At 44.6% G+C, this 20,151-nt stretch overlaps 2 protein-coding genes across 12 annotated transcripts in view; one reads left to right on the top strand and one right to left on the bottom strand.

Moving 5' to 3' along the window:
- Window positions 1-10,347, top strand: part of BPTF (bromodomain PHD finger transcription factor) — a 52,753-nt gene extending 42,406 nt beyond the window's left edge. For 7 of the 10 annotated variants that reach the window (XM_066200319.1, XM_066200316.1, XM_066200313.1 and 4 more), the window contains 6 exons: window positions 247-590; window positions 3,782-3,955; window positions 4,860-5,052; window positions 5,950-6,034; window positions 7,746-7,932; window positions 9,440-10,347. In XM_066200319.1, the coding sequence (XP_066056416.1) occupies window positions 247-590; window positions 3,782-3,955; window positions 4,860-5,052; window positions 5,950-6,034; window positions 7,746-7,932; window positions 9,440-9,476 (1,020 nt within the window). In that variant the 3' untranslated portion in view covers window positions 9,477-10,347. Of the gene's footprint in view, window positions 1-246; window positions 591-3,781; window positions 3,956-4,859; window positions 5,053-5,949; window positions 6,035-7,745; window positions 7,933-8,701; window positions 9,408-9,439 lie in introns of those variants that run through there. The other 3 variants (XM_066200321.1, XM_066200318.1, XM_066200314.1) reach the window with 2 other exon arrangements.
- Window positions 10,348-13,282: 2,935 nt separating this feature from the next.
- CUNH17orf58 (chromosome unknown C17orf58 homolog) lies at window positions 13,283-19,445 on the bottom strand. 2 transcript variants are annotated; one of them, XM_066200342.1, is made up of 5 exons: window positions 19,240-19,445; window positions 16,801-17,421; window positions 16,629-16,727; window positions 14,937-15,128; window positions 13,283-14,384 (listed from the first exon to the last, which is right to left on the bottom strand). In XM_066200342.1, exons 1-5 carry the CDS (start codon window positions 19,289-19,291, stop codon window positions 14,197-14,199), a joined length of 1,152 nt encoding a protein of 383 aa, XP_066056439.1. In that variant the 5' UTR covers window positions 19,292-19,445; the 3' UTR covers window positions 13,283-14,196. The 2 variants fall into 2 exon arrangements, with proteins under 2 accessions (XP_066056439.1, XP_066056440.1); XM_066200343.1 differs by having other exon boundaries at window positions 16,629-16,709.
- Window positions 19,446-20,151: the final 706 nt, after the last annotated feature.

Here is a 20,151-nt window from a genome sequence, read left to right as displayed (position 1 = left end):
TGAAATTACCTTTTCTTTAATGAAACAGCTTCTGCTAAGTTACAGCCAGTGGGCCATTGTAGCCCAAGAATGTCATCCCTTAATATTATGTGAATTGTAGGTTCAGAACATGAAAAAAAAGCGTATTTGAATGGATTTAATCGTTTTCTTTTGGTTAAGCTTGTGGATTTTTGCCTAGATTTTAACCGTGTCTTGCAATAATCATATGAAGTGCCTCCCTCTATTTATTCATTTAATACTCTTCAGGAGGAGCTAAAGAAAGACTTGACTAAAATTAAGAAAGAAAAAGAGCGAGCCCAGGCAGCAGCTGCTGCAGCAGCAGCCGCAGCCGCTGCAGCCGCCGCCGCTGCCCCACCACCGCCACCACCAGTGCCACCAGCACCGCCACAGCTGCCAGCAGCCAGTGTCACCTCCTCCTCCTCCACCACTGTCCCTGTGCCAGTCTCCTCCCAGAAGAGGAAACGAGAGGAGGAGAAAGATTCCTCGGCTTCCAAGTCCAAGAAAAAGAAAATGATTTCTACTACCTCAAAGGAAACGAAGAAGGACACAAAGCTTTACTGCATCTGTAAAACGCCTTACGACGAGTCCAAGTGAGTAGCGATGCCACAGCCCCTCCTGCATGTCCTTAGCTTTAGGTTTAGTGTCAGCCCTTAGCACCAGATAGTGCTAGAAGTGGAGCTAGTGGCAGATTATTGCAGGGATCACTGAGGTATAGAGAATAAAGTCTCTGTTTTCCACTCGCAGTTACAAATATTAACATACTCGATTGATACTGTTACTGTGCGTGGTTTATATTTTACTCGTTTGCATGTCTCCATTGTGTGACCTTCCTGTCTCACATGCACATACTCTTTTCTTTTTTTTCCCTCCGCTCTGTTACTCTTTCTTTTGCCGTTTTGCCTCTGCCTCAGAAGCAAGTGACAATTTGGTTTGAGCAATTTCTTGTGAAGAAGTAGCTGATGTTCTTCAGAAGTAGCTTCGGTACCGTCTTCCAATAAATGGCTTTTTTTTGTAAGGCAGTACCCAGTAAAGGGGGCTCCGAGTCACTGGACTGCAGTTCACTTTGGACAATGTTCCAGGGAGAAATGGTTTCCATGCGTTATTATTTGCATGCCAGGGTTGATAAAAATGAATATTTAAGCATTTGACAAAGTGAAAACTGCAGTTCTCTGTAGATTGATTGTGCCTGTGAATGAGGAGAAGTGTTTATGCTACGTCCAGCACTTGTGAAGAAATGGTGTAAGTGCTGGAGTGGAGAATCCAATGGATTCCAGGGGATAGTGCGACATGTTCCTGCTTGAGCTAGAGGTGACTAACAGCAGTAGTTAGCAATGGTTAACATCTGAGAGCTGTGTAGAGATGTCTGTATGATCAATTTGACTTCAGACCAATTCCAAGTAAGTGACAACACCCAAAAAGGATAAACTGGTACCACTTGATAGTGCTTTAAGGGCTGATAACAGGGAAACCATAGATCTGGAGTGGCGCATTCACTCCGTGGGTCATGGGTCTTCATTCCAAGTTTAGGACCAGGACTAGGGGACCTCTTGAGGTTCCTTCTAGCCTTTTTTGGGTTTTAATTATGTCTTTTAACAAAGCTGGGATATTTGAGGTTTTTTTCACCTTGGTTTTGAGTAGCTCTGACCATTGCACTATGACTTGAGTGTGGGAGGTGGGGCTGCTCCCTGGACTGCCAGTGCTGCGGGAAGAGCAGAATGGTGCTCCGGCTGTTGTGTCACTGTCACCTCTGAGGGGTGTCCCCAGCCTCACTTAACTTCGTGCTTGTGTCAGGTTTTCTGGCCTCCAGTGGACTTAGGAGGGACCCTGTTCTCTGGTTGTGATACCAGAGGTCTGTGTGTTACTGCTTCTGGACTTAGTGAGTGAGCCAAGGGGTTTGTTTGTCAGTTTGTGTTGACTCCAGTGGTCATAGAGTGAATTCTGGTAGCCTGAATTGAGAACTGTGCTTCAGTGGACTGAATAAAACTTCAGGAAAATGAAATGTTAACTCAGTAGTATCCTTAGCATATGGTTGAGCTCTGCTGCTTTGCTTTTTGTGAATTTTAAGTTTGGTGTTCCTACAAATGATGCCCGTGCTGTTGAAATATACGATCCTTTTTCTGTTTGGAAAGGAATTAGTGAAGTTTTAAAACAGTTTTCTGAGAAATTTTTAAAATATTTTCATACATATGTAGGCATTGGATCGTCCTCCTCGTGCTGCTGTCTCTTTTCTACTTCAGAAAAGATAGGTGTGCTACCTGGAAAGCCAAGTTGTGGTATTTTATGACTACCCTGTGCAGTTTTTTTTATTTTTATTTAGTAAAACCTTGTAAGTTGTTTTGTGCTGTGTATTTTATGGCAAATCTCTTATGTTTAGTTCTCATTCATGATTCTCCAGGATTACAGGGATTTGCTGATACTGTTTTCAGGGATGGTCAGTAAGGATATCTTTCTAAGATTCCAACTTACTTGTTAAATCATAATGTGGCACCTGCTCCACATTCCAGTGGCAAGGTTTAGCATGCAAATGTGCTCCCACATCACCAGGAGCACACACAGCCCCTCTTGGGAAGGGGGCGCAGGCTGAGTTGCTGATAGCTGTCAGAATCTATTTCTAGCCATTCTTTATGGAAATTAGGTGGTGTGATATTTATTTTAGGATTTGCCTGAGTGAAAAACAAGAGAAAAGGCAGGATCTGAGTGTCCAGGGTGTGTGCAGAGGCCCGGGAAATCAGAGATGCTTCCTGTGGAACATGGGGTAGCTACTGCCCTGTTGGTGCTGTGGTGTCCCCAGGGTGTTGCCCGCAGGCTGACGGGGTGGCAGGAATTGCTACAGCAGCACCTGGCCAGGGGTTGAGGTCTCCAAAATCCAGGAGGATGAAGGTTCTGAGTCCGCTTGCTTTTGCTCAGGCAGAGAGAATGGATGTGAGCGTCGCCCATCTGGTTGTCACTGGTCATAGGTGTGTTCTGAGAGATCCATACACGAGTTACGAACATCCTGGCATAATATTTTACACTTTTGTCACATCATTCTGTGCAAGGTCCCATCCCCATGATTCTGTCCCTGGTTCCCTTCACTTTGTGTCATACCATACCTTGTTCTGTCACACAGGTGTGTCTGAGAGGAGACATTATTCACTCAAAATCCCACTTTGTCACAGTTTTAAGTAGGTTATTACCAGTTTTTCAGTGTACATTCCCTCCCCCCCAGTAAAGCCACCAAGATTTAAAATTGACAATCATGCCCTGGCCCCATTTTCTTTCGTATCGTTTTACACCAAGACGTACCTACACACTGCTGGTTGCATGTTCTTGTAGTGTACTCGTAACTCCTAGTTGGTGTTTGCGCTTTGCTTTTGTTTTTTAAATTAACTGAGACCTACATTTTCAAACCTTAAGGAAATGTTTCAGTGGCTTTTGAGCTGCGATTTTGAAAATGTAAACCTTTTCCTTTGGCCTTGTCTTTTTGTGCCTTTGACAGTTTTTCACACACACGTTGAAGACAGTAGATTTTTAGCCCATAGCTTTGTCAAAGTCTGATTACATATTGATATGTACATATTAATACATGTGCATTTTGATGACTTGTCAAATTAAAATTGACCCAAGTGACCTTACTGCCAGTCTAGCTGCAGCATGAGATGTTAGTTTGTAAGGATTGGGAGCAGGGAAGCTGAGACAGAAGGTAGCCCAGCATCAAGTGCATCAGAGAGAAATGCAGGGAAAAGTGCCATGCCATTTGAAATGACAATTACATTGTCATTTTCATTGTGAACACTTTTAGGTTCTATATTGGCTGTGATCTTTGTACTAACTGGTATCATGGAGAATGTGTTGGAATCACAGAAAAGGAGGCTAAGAAAATGGATGTGTACATCTGTAATGAGTGTAAACGGGCACAAGAGGGCAGCAGTGAGGAGTTGTACTGTATCTGCAGAACACCTTATGATGAGTCGCAGTGAGTTCGGATAAGAACCTCTTATTCCATGTCTAGGTAGCAAAACTGCTCTGACTGTGCTTTCCTGTTCCTTGCAAAGAGTAAAAACCGACTTATTCTGCATATATTGTATTCATTCGTAATACAAATTGCTTTCCGGTAATTGTCTCCCCCTCCTGAATGTTTCTGTTCAGTAAATGTTTAGGAAAAGTGAAGTTGCTCAGGGTGGTCAAAATGCATTGTGGTTTTTTTTTTATTTTATTTTTAACAACAAACTACTAAAATGCCATGTACTTTAAATTGGGGTTTCTTCTTTTTTTTTTTTTTTTTTCTTTATTTTCTTTAACAGGGGGTGGTTGGAAAGACTAAAAGACTATATTTAGTGGATGTTTTTGTGCTTTAATCTGATGTGGCTGGAGAACATAATTTTAGTATGGGGGTATATGGTTGGTACATGATTATACACATATGTGAATTTTATTCATCTTTTATTGTAAGGCTTTGTGTCATAGAGTACTCCCTCTGTATTCAGTTACAAGACTAAAGCTTCCGTATGAAAAGTGCTTGTATGGAGTGAGACAAGCCCTAGTTGTAGTCCAGTTTGTGCAAAATGCATCTTGAATTGGTTTGGATACTGGTGGGTGAGACTTCTGGCTTTACACTGTTCCTTTCATCTCTAATGCACAGGAATTATTTTTGAAATCTTGATTGCTTGCGAGTACAAAATTTAGGAACGTGTATTGAAACGGTCTGTAAATACAAAAGCAGTTGGAGTAGAATCTGTCACTCTGAAACCTGACGTTGCCTGTTGTCTTTAATCATGCCAAGCATCTGCTTGTGTGCAGGGGATGGCAGGTTTATGTGTCTAAATGCAGCCTGGACTTGGAATAGGTGAAAGCCCTGACATTTGGTTTGGCTCTTGCAGATTTTACATTGGCTGTGACCGGTGTCAGAACTGGTACCACGGGCGCTGCGTGGGCATCCTGCAGAGCGAGGCCGACCTCATCGATGAGTACGTGTGTCCCCAGTGCCAGTCCACAGAGGATGCCATGACTGTGCTCAGCCCGCTCACTGACAAAGACTACGAAGGCTTGAGGAGGGTCCTGCGCTCCTTGCAGGTGAGGACAAGGCTGGCAGCACCAGGCAGTGTGACAGACCCCGTGGGTCTGGGAGGAAAGGGTGATTTCTCCTCATTAGCTCTGAGATTTGAGGGAGCAGCAAAACTGGGCCACTGTGTCAGCTGCGAACTTGCTTGGGGTTGTTGTGCTGAGGAATATTTACAATAATCAGTAAATCGTTGCTCCTCAGTGGGTGAAACTAAACAGTCCCTTCAGTGCAAGGCTTTTAAAGGAAGCAGATTTAGAATTCCCAAAAGGCAGAGTGGAAGCCCAACTGCACAGGGTATGGAAGGTGCAGTATTCTGTTCTCAGCTCAGTTTTCTATGGGTTGTGATCCACACTTCCTTACTTGGAGTGTTTTCACAGGGCATCATTATCAGCATGGAAATGATGGCATCCTGATAATAAGAATTATATACACTGTCTGATATTTCTGGTTTGTCTGTCACTCCCAAATAGGCTTTTCCTGCTACAACTATAAAGAATTTTTAAGAATTCTGGTAAAATTCTTAAAATTATGATAACAGAAATCCTGTAAGTAATATTTTGCATTGTCCTGTATTTTTACATGCATTTATAAAAGCATATTAATTTCAGGCTACTTAAAAGCGCTCTCAGTAAATTCATTCCATACTTTTCCATGCAGCCTGTTCAGCACAGTATCCTGTTGTGACTGAATTTCAGTTTCCTGTTTTGGAGCCCAACTACTGGGTCACTGACATTTAAAACTTTACCCAGCCATCAGATGAGAACTGGTTCCTTTTTCATATAATGCTGCACTTCTTCCTGAAATTCAACTCCAGACCCCAACAGATAAAAGGATGAAGATATTAACCTATTAGGAGTGCCTAATTTAACTTAATTTTATGTTTGCATTCTCTGCTGTTTCCCTGCCAGGCTCACAAGATGGCATGGCCGTTCCTAGAACCAGTAGATCCCAACGATGCACCAGATTATTATGGTGTCATCAAAGAACCAATGGGTAAGTGTTGGTGAGAACAGCCTGAGGGAGTGGATTTGGGCTTTGGAATAACAAGTTCATCTCCTGCTGACCAGTTCTAGCCATATTTTGCAAAATACGCAGATTAGGCAGGTGAAACACTGTGATTTCTCACTGATATATTCAGAATTTCATGAGGACTGTTTTGTCTAATTCTAGGCTGACTCCTACACCCTAAATACTGCCAGTCTTGCAGATGAATGTGGAAGTCAGTGCAGCAGTAGGATAGAATTCATGGTTTTAAATTTCTTTGTTTAAAGAGGGCAGAGTTTTTTTCTGTCTTTGTAATGAGCTCCTCCTGCAAAGGTTGGGATATGTACTCCAGAGGCTGAGGAGGACGTGATGCTTTGGAAGTGTGATGTGCACCTTAAGATGGAGTTCAAAATTATCTTCATCTGACTTGATAGTAAAACAAATTTTGTCTTATGTGTAATTTATCTCTAAAGCTGCAGGAACAAAAAGGATTCAGATGTTATGAATGTGGGCAAAGTGGAAGGGGAGATGCTGCTGCTTTCCAGTGCTTTACCCTGATCTTCTTAGAGCTCACCAGTTAAACTGGATGAACACTTGGATATGAAACCCCCTGGGAAAATCTACCTCCTGACAGAAATGGTGTTGGGAATGTTATTCCTTTCCTTCCAGTATTGAACCAATGCCTTTTCACATCTCTAAATGAGAGCCAGTGTGTCATTTGAGCCTTCTCACCTGCTCCTTACTCATCCTGGAAATAAGAAAGTTCAGTTTCATATCTTGGCAAAATGTTGTGGTACATGGACTGGAAAGAATATTTTGTTTAGGAATTGTGTCCTTTCCTGTTCCAAAGTTTTGGACTGTGCTGTTATGACAATGCTGAACAACATTAGTCCATGATGGATGGGTTAAAGCTTAAAAGGAAAGCTCAAATAACAGTGTTGTTGATGGAGTAAATAAAAGTGCATTTAGCTCTTTCTGACTTAAGCAGGAGGAGAAGTTATTTGTAAGATAAGTAAATCTGAGTAAAATACACCAAGTGATCCAGACCCATCTGCAGTTGTTTGCGCACGTTCTGGCATCACTGGTATTTCAAAATAAACACCTCAAGGCATTTTCCAATGGCAGGCAGTTGTTTTTCTGGCTAAAAGTGCCACTAGACATTTACACAGCTATATTTATATTAGGTTTTGTTCCTCTCCCCCTTTTTAATTGGTATTTGCATTAAAATAGGGCAATTAACTACTGACATCACCATTCCTGTCTCCTTAATGTGTCTGGTCAGTAAGGACGAGAGCTCTGGCATTTTGCATGACACTGCACGTGGAATCTTTCATCTGTGCCATGAGATGATAGCTCATTCAAAGCAAGGCAGAAATTAAAAAAAATAATCAGGAGGTGATGGCTGTTCCATGTACATGGTACCTGGATCCTGATTGTCTGACCTTCTTTCCCCTTCGCTTCTCCAGAAAAAGCGGGGAGCTCCTTGCAAAGGGTTCCCCTGGTCATTGTGATTCTTGTATTTTATTGAATTTACCTGCACACAACATATTCCTGCCTGAGTGTCTCTTCTGAGGGAGACCTGCTGCAGTCACCAGTCACAGCCAGCATTTCTGGAAAAGCCTCTAACCTGGATAACGCTTTGTCTCCCACAGTCTTGACAATGTAGATTTCTGTTCAGGATGAAAGTCTCTCATTTAAATAATCTTTGGTTTCTTTAAAGACCTTGCTACCATGGAAGAAAGAATCCTGAAACGCTACTACAAAAAGGTCACGGAGTTTGTGGCAGACATGACCAAAATTTTTGATAACTGCCGTTACTACAATCCAAGTGACTCCCCTTTTTACCAGTGTGCAGAAGTTCTCGAGTCTTTCTTTGTACAGAAACTAAAAGGATTTAAGGCAAGCAGGTAAGCTGGAGTGTTCCTAACCACAGGTGTTGTGTTGGGCCCTGAAATCTCCTTCCTAAGCTTGTCTTGCATTCACACAGGGATTTGCTCAGTGCACTTTCCTGGAAAGTTTTGTCAAAATTAAGGCTTAAATACGATTTTGTGAAGGTTACTTTGGAATGTTTATTCAAAAGGAGTCATTAAAAATTTGGGTGGCATCATAAATTTGCAGAATTTGAGTGATACTCCAACTCATTGCTGCAGAAAACTTCATAATCTCTGAACAGAACAAATGGCTGTGTCTGAGTTGTGCTGATGTTCTACTCTGCAGTAAACACTTCTCGTGCTAATAAGAGACAGTCCTGCTGTGAAGCTTACGATCCAATGAAAGAAATTAAAATACCTCAGTGCTACTCCTTCTCTCATCTTTTTATAATTTACCACCTTTGAAACAGAGGAGTAAGTAAGGTTTATAGTAGGATATGGAAAATGAAACAAAATTCAAAATCTACCTTTCAAATTTAAACTTCCAATTTTTTTTTTTTTTCTGAAGAAAGGCTGATGTAGATTGTTTCCCTTATGCAGACATTCCTGAAAAAGAACATGCATTTTTCTTTACAGTTCAATACTGTAGTAATGATTTTTCGTCAGGTGGTTTTCGACCCGTGTTTGTGTCACTGCCATTAGCTGGGTCCCCAGCAGTCGCTGTGCTTGCACACTGATTTCATTGCTGCATCTTATTTGTTATTGTTTTTCATTTATACCATCCGTCTTCTTTCTTTTCTTGCAGATTGTGATATCTTTAGTCTGAACTTTTTAACTGGAATCAGAACTGGATGTTGGGGTCACTTTCTTTTATTGTACAATCCAATGACATTAAACTGCCCTAAAAATCCAGATCATTTGTCTAAAAAGTAAATGTTGTTTTTGTTGCCAGCAGTCACACTGGTGAACATAACTGTATTAACAAAAAATTGTTCCGTTCCTCAAATACTGTATTAAGAAAAATGAAAAATTCATCATGGAAACCTTGTATTTTATTGTTTTAGTTAAAATCACTAATAAAACTGTGAATGTCAAAGAGGAGTTTTGCTGAACTCTGCTTAGCAGAAATGTGATTTTAACATGCCTGTTCAGTTTTTTTTTTTCTATTAAGGTAATCCAAAGACTTACTGAATAAATTTAAGCAAAGTAGACCTTATTATACACGTTCACAACTAAAAATGTCCTTTTGCTTTCCTTTTGATTACTATTATGTAAATATGTGAGTAAAACTGATTTCAGGCATTTTGGAATATCCCAGTGACACACTGCATTTTACAGGTAGTGAAGTATTTGTATTCTGGAGGAGAAAATGGGCTTAAAATTCAGAGCGAGAATTATTATTTTTTCTGAAGGGGAAAAAGATAAGTGAAAGCAACATGGTGGTAATTCCCTCACTGTGGTTTATTTTTGACAACACCTTGCAGCAACTGTGTTCTCCAAACTGAAGGGTGCTTAATTCTTCACTTTCTTCTGTATTCTGCAGGTCCCATAACAACAAACTGCAGTCTACAGCTTCCTAGAGTTCAGCGTGTTAACCAAACACACGAGCAAGGATCTGGTTGTCTGACAATTTTTAATTAAGGAGCCAGATGTTTTTAGTCAGGTTATCCTGACAAGACTTGATGTAAACTGCGTTTTTATTGGTCACAACAGTCAAATTATATTCTTGGCTTATTTTGTCCAAAGGACAAAGAAATAAAAATCAGCAGCACCACTTTCTTGTCAAGATCAAATTGTTGTACTATTGTGGCAGAAGCAGGAAAACTTGGTTTTGTTGAAGGAGAGAGAGAAAGAGAGCAAGAAAAAAGATACAGTAAATGGGGTCACGTTTAACTCCATGGAAATGCCACGTCTGTTCTTCAGTGAAGAAGCTGGTTTAAAGTCCACACAGAAAACTTTGACTGTATTTATTTATTGTTGCAAAAAAGACGCTTTTTTATTGCTGCCCTCATTTGTCAGCTAATTATTTTTTCTTATAAAATCCAGCCCCGGTTCCATGTAATCCATTCTGTATCTTAACATGATTCCTGTAGGTAAAAGTACAAGAAGACCTCTAGATGTCTTTTCTTTCTATGAAAGGAGCTGCTATGTACACATGTGCACACACACAGGACTGGGAATCAACAAGGAGTTTATCATTCATGGTAGATAAAAACAAGCTTGCATAAAAGTTGGGCTGAGTGGTCATGGACTACAGACTCTGTTGCCTTGAATATAACAAACAGTACAATTTGTCATTTACTCTGCACCAGACTGAACTGAGTAAAATCTATTTGAAGGTATCTTGTTTGTAAACATTTGTCAGATTCTAATTTTTTTTTCTTTTGTATTAAAATTCAAAATATGGATGTATATGAAACAAAATAAATGGAGATCATTGTTCTCCCCACAGCCGTAGGTGTGTTTGAGTGTGCGCTGCCACGTGCGTGAGACACTTTGGGGATCTGTGCAGGAGCGTAGGGACTGCAAGGAGCAGGGGTGGGAATGGCCAGGGAGCAGGACCTTCCCAGAACCGTTATCCCCGTAAACATTCCCACAGTGCTGCCAAAAGGACTCTTCGGCTGTGACAGGGCAGGAGGTGTTTGTGAGGTGTCCCTGCCCACCAGAGCTCAGTGATTTTTGCCAAGTGCTCTGGGAATGTGGAGAGCCACCTGTAATTGTATGCCTGGCAGGCTCCTGGGCTGCCTCCGTGTTTCCTGGGGGAGCAGCAGTGCCCTGAGGGATGAACTGGAGCCCAAGAAGATGCCGATTGCAGATTTCTTTCGCTGTGTGTGACTGACTGGCTCCAGTACCTGTCTGTAGTTCCCAGCCCTGGTCTCTCTGCAGCTCCTCACCCACCTGACCAGCTTTTGCACTAACTCAGAGTCATCTTCTGTCCTACAGTGGTCTGGGATTTACCTGATTTATGGATAAGCTCCTTTCGGGTTTAACCTCACACCTTGCTATGCAAGAACCTCCTCTGTTATTTTTCTTAAAAAAGATGTTGCTACTGACCACCCTTTCTTACACTTCCAGCTCAGGTGTTCAGGTTCTTCTGGGGGGATTTTATCTACTAAAAACCCGTGTGTTTTTGTACATGCAAATGTTGTCATTTAACCTATCTGTGAAAATTACTAATTGTTCAGTGTGGAAACAATAATCCATTTATGCTTCTGAAAGTCAAAGAAGAGTAGTTGCATTTAGGTTATGTTGTCCTTTGACGTTAAAAAAAAAAAATGCTGCATATTGTAAGCATTGTGTTTTAATGGGACAAGGAAAAAAAAAACCTCACCTTTAACAGCACTGGGCCATATCCTGCATCTCATCCCAACTTCTCAGCATTTCTGTACTATTTATTCATACCTAAATCCATATTGACATGATTTAAACCTTTCCTACCTGTAGGCAATAGATTGCTGTTTTTAACAAATTGTGGCAAACTGAAGAGTACTTTTTTGTACCTTATAGGACACATCATCCTAGACAAATAAAGTAATGTGTTTGACATGGATTTGGTGGTGTTTCTAATGAAACATTGATAATGTTGTAGGATATAGGTCTTGGCTTTGCCAGATCATATGTAACTGAATCAGGTTGATTAGGGAAATAATCCATACGAACAGTTTAATGCTGCTGATTAATCACCCAACCCGAACCATTCTGTGATTCCATGAGAGCCTGTTTCAGTTGCCATTGGGCAGGTCAAGGTACTTCTCTGGATTTAGTAGTGGTAATGTTTTATAGTTAAATGGTGTTACAGAAAATAAATCACTTGTAATGAATCCCCACCTGCCATCAAGCATAAAGTTCGTAAGGTTTGTGATCTGTGCTCAGTTCTTATCCTCTTTGTATTTTATAAATTATTGCAACAGTTGTTTTAAAATGGTCGTATGTTGTAAGATATTGACAATGTGAGCTGTGCCAGCTTGATTTTCCTTTCTGTCTCCTCAAATTTGAAGCAATTATCCTCAGTCTCAATTTAGTTGATGCAGAAGTTAATGGAGATTTGAAGTACAGTAAGAAGTCAGGCTTTACCCAAAAGCCTCGAGTAAACCCCTGGACAGATGGGGTGAGAAGAGTTACTCCTTTCCACCCAGATTTCTGTGTGGTGGCAGCAGAACTTCCCGTATTTATCCTGCTGGAAAGGAAATGATTGACTGTGAGGTACCAAAATTGCCATGGCAGCTGTTGAACGTGAGTGCCGTCAGTTCCCAGAGTGGTTACTGCTGGGAGGGTTTTGGAATAACAAGTGCAAGACTGGAAATCCTCTCGATCCCAGGAACTGTTGTTGTTCAGGAGGTGTGTGTAGTATGTGAAGAGCCTGGTGACAACAGTCCTGCTCCAGCCCTGTCTCACTGGGGCTGTGACAGACAGGGATTTGTTGCTCAGCTGCTGTGGGAGCATTTTGAGGAGGGACCTTCCAATCAAGAAGGGAAAGGTAAGAGGATTTGGTGACACGGGAAGAGAATATGGGATAAACGACATTTCAGGCTCCCCGAGCTACATCTGTATCCCAGTGTTAGGTGTCAGTTCTGGGCACTGAGCTCAGGTTTGGGATGTCCTTAGCACTGGTGTCCTGTGCTTGTCTCTTCCCAGAGAGAAGAGTACCTGCTGGGTTTGCACCCACTCTTCCCTGGGTTGGAGCAGATGATGCCAACGGGGCTGGGCTGCTGCTCTGGGCAGGGGGATGTCTGCAGGAGTTGCTGCTTAGTCCCTGGACTTCCCCTGAAAATAGAAACACGCAAACTCGAGATGCACATGTAACCCTTCCTCCTCCTGTCCCTCCCAGTCACTCCAGAGCTTTGATTCATTGCCAGAACAGTCCTTCTGCCAAATCAAAACCCCCTCAGATTTTCTCAGGAAAATTCCACCAAGCCATGCTGTGCTCCATGCAAAGCCTTTCACATACCAGAAGTGAGACATGGTACTTTTTTAGGTAGACTCATGCTATGAGTAAATTTGTGTCCTCCAGTAAGAGCCTTTTGGAACCCAAATATGGGATGTTTGCTCTTGATATTTGGCTCCATGTCAAGAAATACTTGATGCAGCATAGCCCATCCCATCCCCTGCTCCGCGGCTTTCCAGTGACACTAAATGAAGCTGCAGAGATGTGTGACAAGTACACTGTGTCAGAGTTACCTTGTTTCAAAACAGAAAATGCTTCTATAGAAGCCACTGCTTCCTGTGGCAGGTCACATATCTCTGTGTATGTGGGGTTTTAAGCTGTACGGCATTTTTTACATTTCTTAATACGTATCAAATCCTCAGCCAGCTGGTCACACAAGGAGATGTCTTTGTGCAATATCATTACATAAGCTTTTTGGGTCTTCCAAAACCCAGGAGCCAGTGAAAGCAGAACCTCACGAGCATTTTATTAGTTTCTTTTACAGCCTTATGATCTGTGAATACTGACTGGGAACAACAAACATCTCAATTTCACCGCATCAAAGGTACTAAAATATTGTCTTTTTTGATTTAAAAAGTAACTTTACTCTTGTGCAAGTACAAGCTTGGCAATATTTCTCCTGGGGAATGGCATTCAGCAAAGCTCTGGGATGAAGTGCCCAGACACACCCAGTGTGTGCAGCCCGTGCTCATTTTGCATTCCCTGCGCTATCACTTGTAAACTCAACTGGGCATTTGTGTTTTGCAGTTCTTGATTTGCTTTCAGTCAGTGCATTCATATGCTCAAATTATTATACTCTATTCTGTATGCTTTGTGTGAACATCCAGCTCTGGTGGAAGAATGGTGTAATTTTCAGAAATACCATGGACATGGATGAGGAGACAAAAATAATACAAACGGTACTTAATGGTGTTGGTTCCTCTGAAATCAAATGCATGTGATACTTTAGGCAGAACTGTGAAAGCACAGTGAACATCCTGTGTAGATAAAGCTGTGTGCTATCTATTCTGTTCAAGGTGCAGGGTTCAAAGTGCAGTTGTTGTGTACCGAGGACGAAGCTGCCAGATTTTTGCATTACAGTTACTACAGATTATTCGGGGCACGCTGCAGCAGGGGAAGCAACAATAACCTGCGGCTCTGAAAGCAGCTGGAGCAAATTCACGGCCAGTTTGCGTTCCCCATGCTGACTCCTGTGCTGAAGCTCACCAAGGGTCCCTGCTTGAGGCGCCCAGTGTTTGCTCAAGCACAGGAGCAGGTGTCGGACTGCGGTTCCAGACGGGAGCGCTGCCCACGGCCAGGTGTGCTCTGAGGGTGCATCCCGCTGCTCCCACAGCCTGGACGGAGCCCCCGGAGCCTTAGGGACACTTGGAGCGCGCTGCCCTCACCCTGAGATCCCTTTTCCTGTTGAATCTCCTCACGTAGCTGCTGCTGCTCCCGACCCAGCCGTCCCCCGGCCGCAGCCGCCCGCGCAGGGCCGGCAGCAGCTCGGCGGGCACCTGCCGGCGCTTGTGGTAGATGTGCCCCATCACGATGTACCTGCTGCCTGCAAAGACAGAAACAAAACACGCAACGGGAATGCTGAGCCAGGCGCGGTGAACGCGGGGTCGCTCTGAGGGCACCAGCGTTGGGAACAGATGGGAAGCTGTGCCTGTGCAAACATCCTGAACACGGGGCTTCCACTGCAGCACCTGAGCTCCGCTGGGACCTGGGGGTGGTGCTGGCATGGAAATGATGATTTGCTGTTGGGGAAAATGCTGGTATTTGATAAACTTGCAGTTAAAAGGAAAACTGGATGGCTTACAAAGACACCAGCTTCAGCTCTTGCTTGTATTGTTTTAGGAATCCTGAAAACTTGCCATCATTTTGGAACTGGACAGGATTAGGAAAGGGCTACAATGGTACCTGACTTCTTCATGCAGTTGGTTCTCCTGTGAAAGTTTTGAGAAACTTGGATGGAAACAAGGCCTCAACTTTGAGTAAACACTTCTCTTCCAAATTTTCCCAACAATCCAGGCTAAGCCTATTAAAGCAGGGCAGACCAAGGTGGCAGTGCATGCAGAGGAACAGCAGAATGGATTTAGCTGGAATGATTTACCAAGTTTAAGGTCTGGACACGGTTTACTGCAGTTGAAAGTATCCACAACCAGGATGTGAACTCGGAAGAAGGCGGCGTCAGGAGTGACATACAGGCGACTCATCTTGTACAATCCATCACTGTCCACCAAGAGGGTCATGCACTGGACTCCATCCCCCAGGCTTTCCAGGTTATAAACGATTCCATTCACTGCTGTGTTAAGGGAGAGGGAAAAATAGGATCAGATTTTATATTGTGGCAATTTTCAGGGTATGTGTGAAGGCTGTCATTCAAAATGCCGTAAAGGGAGTGTCAGCAGGAATCCTTTGGCTCAGGAGTGGGCAGTAGGAATTGCTTCAAATAATCACATTTGGTGAGCTCATTGCCTCAAGTTTTGCTGCTTTGCAAACTTTGTGCTTCACAGGTTTGAGATGTTTCTTGGTGAAGAAAGCAATGGGTTTAGTACCATTTTCTATCCTGATGTATAAAAAGTGGGCACATCTACCTAACAAAGTAAAATTTTCAAATTAAAAACTTCCCAATGAAGTACAAAGCCAAGCTGGTAATGAAACAATATGGTTTTTGAAATAAAAAGCCCTTGTCATACCAAGAGACAAGGGCACCAAGCAGGTTGTGTTGGGAGCTCAGACAATCACTTCATGCTGTTCTCCCAGCTCCTGGCTCTGGCAAGTGCTGAGTGCAGGGATGGGAAAACAGCACCACGTTAGCAGGGCTACTGCAGCTGGTGTTACGCCTGCCTCAGGGGGAGAACTCCAAATTTATTCTTTTATCTGCACTGTAAATGTAAAGAAAGGAAAAGCTCTCTCTGATCACTGCCATGGAACCTTGGCTCAGCTGTTGGTCAGACTTTCTCCCACCTGTCCTTTCAATTTGGGAGCAGAGCTGTCGGTTAAGGGCTAAAACACAGAGGTCAGGTTGCTGTGAAGCCCACGTTGGACAGGAATGTGTGAGAGTGGTAAAAACCAAAGCAGGAGAGCAGTTGTAGAAAGCACTTCCTGACTTCTCCATTTAGAGAAAACAGATGTCTCCTAACGTGTTTATGTTCTACAAATGGAAACATCTGTTACCACTGGGCTTGTATTTTTCTTATCTCTTAAAATACTGTGAGAAAAAGTTGGTATCTGTTTCACAACTCTGTAAGCACAAGGCAGGGTTTCAGTCAGAAAATGCTTGTCCTTAAACAGTCTGTACAAAAATACCAGGCTGTTTCCTGCCACCTTTAGTTACATCAATATGAACACAAGGACTAAAGAATCCTAAGGAACTTCAAGAAGAATCCTCTCCAGAGAGAGGGTCACAGTCTTATTTCTGTTTGGTTCGCCATTTTATTTTCATCTCAAACTTCAATCCCCAAAATCAAACTTGGTCTAAATAGTCAGAGATAAATAACCCAGCTGCAGTATTTAATCTGAGAGTATCTAAAACAGTTGGTCTTTTCAGTTCCATTGACCAGTCCCAAGGACACTGTTCGTCCAGAGGAAACAGAAAAAAGGGCAGTGCTAGCCCAAGGTAGGGAAAGGATAATGTAGGTGTGTTTATGAAGAGCTGTGGTGGGTCCTTTTTGAATACTTGGTAATTATTTAACACGTTTACCGTATCTTAATCACAGTATTTTAAAGGCAGAAGTGCAGTATCAGTGACAGGTGGACAGAAGGTGCTCTGTCCATGTGGGCTGAGGGGGACACCACCTACCAAACTCGCTGGCACAGAAAGCCTCCACTTCATCCCGCTCCCTCCTGCACTCGGTCAGGCACACCTTGTCCTTGTCGCCATCTACAACAGGAGCACAGCCTGAGGGACAGCAGGGACGTCTCACCCCACTGTGCCCCAGCCCTCGGGAGGCTCTGGGCAGCCTGTGCCTTACCTCTCCCCAGCACACTCGGGAACGCGGAGCTGGGCCACCAGCGGTTGGTGACCCACGAGGCCTCGGGCATCCCGCCCAAGGGGTCGGGCTGTTCGTAGGGGGTTGCCTTCCCCGGTCGGTTGAAGTGGTGCAGCGCGTTGGGATCGTTTGGCTCCGGCGCCCCGGAGCGCGGCGAAGGACGAGCTCCCAGCAGGGCCGTCCCCTGCGGGCGGGCAGCGGCGGCGACGAGGCCGCGGGCCCACAGGCTGTTGGCGGCCCCGGCCCGCCGCCGCTCCGCCTGCCTCCGGTCGGCCCGGCCCGGCTCCCGCGGGCCGGGAGCGATCCCCCGGGCCGGGCTGCCCGCGGCCGGGGCCCCGCCGCGCTGCCGCGCCTTCCTCAGCCCCGTGCCGTTCTCCAGGGAGGGCTCGGCGCCTTTCTTCTCGTCGGCGGCCGGGCAGGGCATGCCCGCGGGCTGCGGCCGCTGCGGGCGCCCCGGAGGCGTTGCCGGCAGCCGGCCCGCCCCGGGAGCGGCGCTGGGATGCCAGCCCCGCGCCGGAGCCTTCGCCTCAACGGCAGCGCCTGCCGCACCCAGAGCAGCCTTGCCGGCAGCCTGCCCGGGCTTCTCGGCGTAGGGCAGCGATCCTGCGGGCAAAACAGCACAGGAGAGAGAAAATCGGTGTTTGAAGGCTTTTATGCCGAGTCCTTCACAAAGATGTGAGGCTCTAACCCGTGAGTGAGGCCTTCGCCAACAAGACAAAAAAACTCGGAAATAACTCAACAGATGAGGCACAGGAGAGCTCCGTGTTCCTCTACTCGGATATTGACGGTCCAGTACAGGGAATGCAGCTGTGCGAGCAAAACAGGAGATTTGCATTTTTACTTTATTATTGTTGCAAATTAAAAACAAACCCTTTTCTCAAACCCCTGAACCTCCAGGGAGCATCTGAGGAAACGAGGTTCACGTTGCCATTTGGGATGCTTGTTTAAAAGACCATGACAACAGAACTATTTGGTTTTCCCATCCACGGGATGCCTGTTGACAATGTCATCCAGACTCTTCAGCAGCTTTGGATGCTACTGGAAAGGTCTTTATCCACAGTTTCGGATCTCTGACTTGAGCATATAGTAGCAGTAATTAGGCTAGTGCTGCTGACTAACAACTATTTCAAGGCTTTGCTTAATGTGAGAGGACAAGGGTTGGAAAAGAGAGGAAGTATCTGGGAATCCAGGGGGAAAAAAAAATAACTTAATGGTACTGTTCACACAAGCTAGGCAGTCACCTACACTTTCACTTATACCTTCACCTTGATCTCTTGAACCTCACAAAGCAAAATGACCAAAATGTTTAGCCTGGCAGGAGAGAAATTTCCCCTGGCAGTCCATTTTCCTTTTCCTTTAGCCCTACCCTGCATGCCTGGAGCGAGCCCGCAGAGTTTTCACATAGCTCACCCACACACAGCCTCTGTCTGGTGCTCACGGCGTGGTTATTCTGTGTAGGAGGCTGATCCCAGCTCCTTGTGTGAAAAGAGAGATTTGACACACGCAGATGAACAACATCCTGGTTTATCTCCTGTAACTGACTCAACTGCTGACCTTGCCACTTCTCCCCCCTGTGCTCTCACCAGCTGCTGTCATGGGAAAGATTCCCTGATATTTGGGCTGGCCACACATAAAGTCAAAAGAATGTCCATGGAGAGAAGGGTGGAAGAAGTCCAAGCTGCCAAAAGCAGCAGGCAAGGGGGGTTTGGAGATGGTTCAGTGTGGAGCTGTGCCCTCTGAACAGGTGCCTCAGACTTGGGTGTGTAAATAAAACTCTTCTACCACTTTATCACGCCTTCTCAGTCACGGATTGTATCAAGAAATAGTTCGTTTTTCTCTACTCAATCTGTTCAGGACCTTGAGGTTCCTCCTCCTGTACCAGCATATTCCTGTATAGTTGCTGCAGCCTGAGAAATATAACTGCAACATAACCAAATCCCAGTGGAACAGATGTAAATGCTATTTGTGTTCTGTCAGCGAGGCACTAAAACCCAAATAAATCCCCTCAGGACAGCTTGCTGCAGGCACACAGGGCACACTGAACATATTACAGTCAGTCAGACACTTGGAGTTACAGGTGAAGGGGACTAAAAGAGAAAGGTCACATATAAATTATAAAAATCCCAGATGCAGAAGCAAATCCAGCTTCACCTGCCACTGGTGGCTGGCAGGACCGAGCACCAGCTCCCTGCCTGCTTCTGCCAGGTGCTCTTAATTCTTCCCGATGCTGGCAAATTAAATATTGCCATTTACATTCCCAGCCCGCAAACACGTTGCAGTGTTTCTTTCTTGAGCCCTTGTTTGCTGCAAAGGCTACAGGCTGGGGGGCTGCTGGGGCAAGGGTCTGTAGGAATGACTTCAGCCTCCCCTGGTTCCCAAGGCAGACGTGCCCCAGCCCCGCTCCCAAGGTAACAGACTTACCAGAAGATGATCTAAGGACAAAGCAGAGGAGCCAGAACACTTGGGTTGTCATTTTGAAGTAAAGTTTTTCCAGACTCAAAATGAACTGGAGTCTTTTATGCCCTTCCCCCGATTCATGCTAATGAGAGGCAGCCAGAGGGGAAACGGGAATCACTCGCGGGACAACCCACTGGAGCAAGACCAAGCTGCTGCCTCCACCAGCCCTGCCTGGGAGGAACGTGCTCCTTCCCATCGGGAACAACCCCCTGGCTGCATCACCTGTGTCCTGGGAATAACACACCCACACGTGGTTTTGGCAGCAGATTTTTATTTTGGGGAGAGTCTTGTCCTCCTATGGCGCTCTGTAGGGAAAAAAAAAAAATCATAGGGAACAAGCCTGGTTTTCCTGACTGGAGAACCGTGTTCTGGAGGGGAATTGGGAGATGCTGGAACACAGCACATCCCTGGGTTGCAGGGTCTGTAAAGGATGTGCATGACAATGGAACTTATCCGGGGATTTCTGGCCACCTCCAGTGATACAGCTGCTAATCTCCTCTTTTAGTTTCAGGAACCAGTTTCAGTGCTTCTTTTCAGACTGAAAAATGCAGTAGCGACTGTCCAGTCCAAGGGAAAGCTCTGCTGATCGCACACAGCTTTATTTTTAAATCTCTCTTTACCATCATTAAGAACGCTGCAAAGTTTCACACAGCAAGCCAAGCCTGATTTGGATTACTGAATTAAGAAGGCTTACTTCTAAGCGACCTTATTGCTAGACAAGATTTCCATTGTGACAGTTGAACTCACCAGCTGCTGCCGGGTGCTGTGGAAGCTGCTCATGACTTGAAGGGACAAACAACTTTAAAACTCCATAAAGGCACTGAGGGGCTCCTGAAAGCCACCCTGGACAGAAAATCTAACCCTCAGCAACGCCTG

The sequence above is a fragment of the Chamaea fasciata genome, unplaced genomic scaffold (genome assembly GCF_029207755.1).
Source record: "Chamaea fasciata isolate MVZ Bird 193981 ecotype frontalis unplaced genomic scaffold, bChaFas1.0.hap1 SCAF_19, whole genome shotgun sequence".
Lineage (NCBI taxonomy): Eukaryota > Metazoa > Chordata > Aves > Passeriformes > Sylviidae > Chamaea > Chamaea fasciata.
Note: the sequence above shows the minus strand (reverse complement) of the source record. Positions and strands in the feature narration are given on the sequence as shown.

What these genes read in the sequence shown, in the direction of transcription:
- CUNH17orf58 (XM_066200342.1), bottom strand. Translation starts at nt 19,291, where the DNA reads ATGACAACCCAAGTGTTCTGGCTCCTCTGCTTTGTCCTTAGATCATCT. An exon ending in CCCGAGTGTGCTGGGGAGAG is followed by an intron (nt 16,728 to 16,800) that starts GTAAGGCACAGG and finishes GCTGTCCCTCAG; the next exon opens with GCTGTGCTCCTGTTGTAGAT. An exon ending in TTTCTGTGCCAGCGAGTTTG is followed by an intron (nt 15,129 to 16,628) that starts GTAGGTGGTGTC and finishes CCCTTAACACAG; the next exon opens with CAGTGAATGGAATCGTTTAT.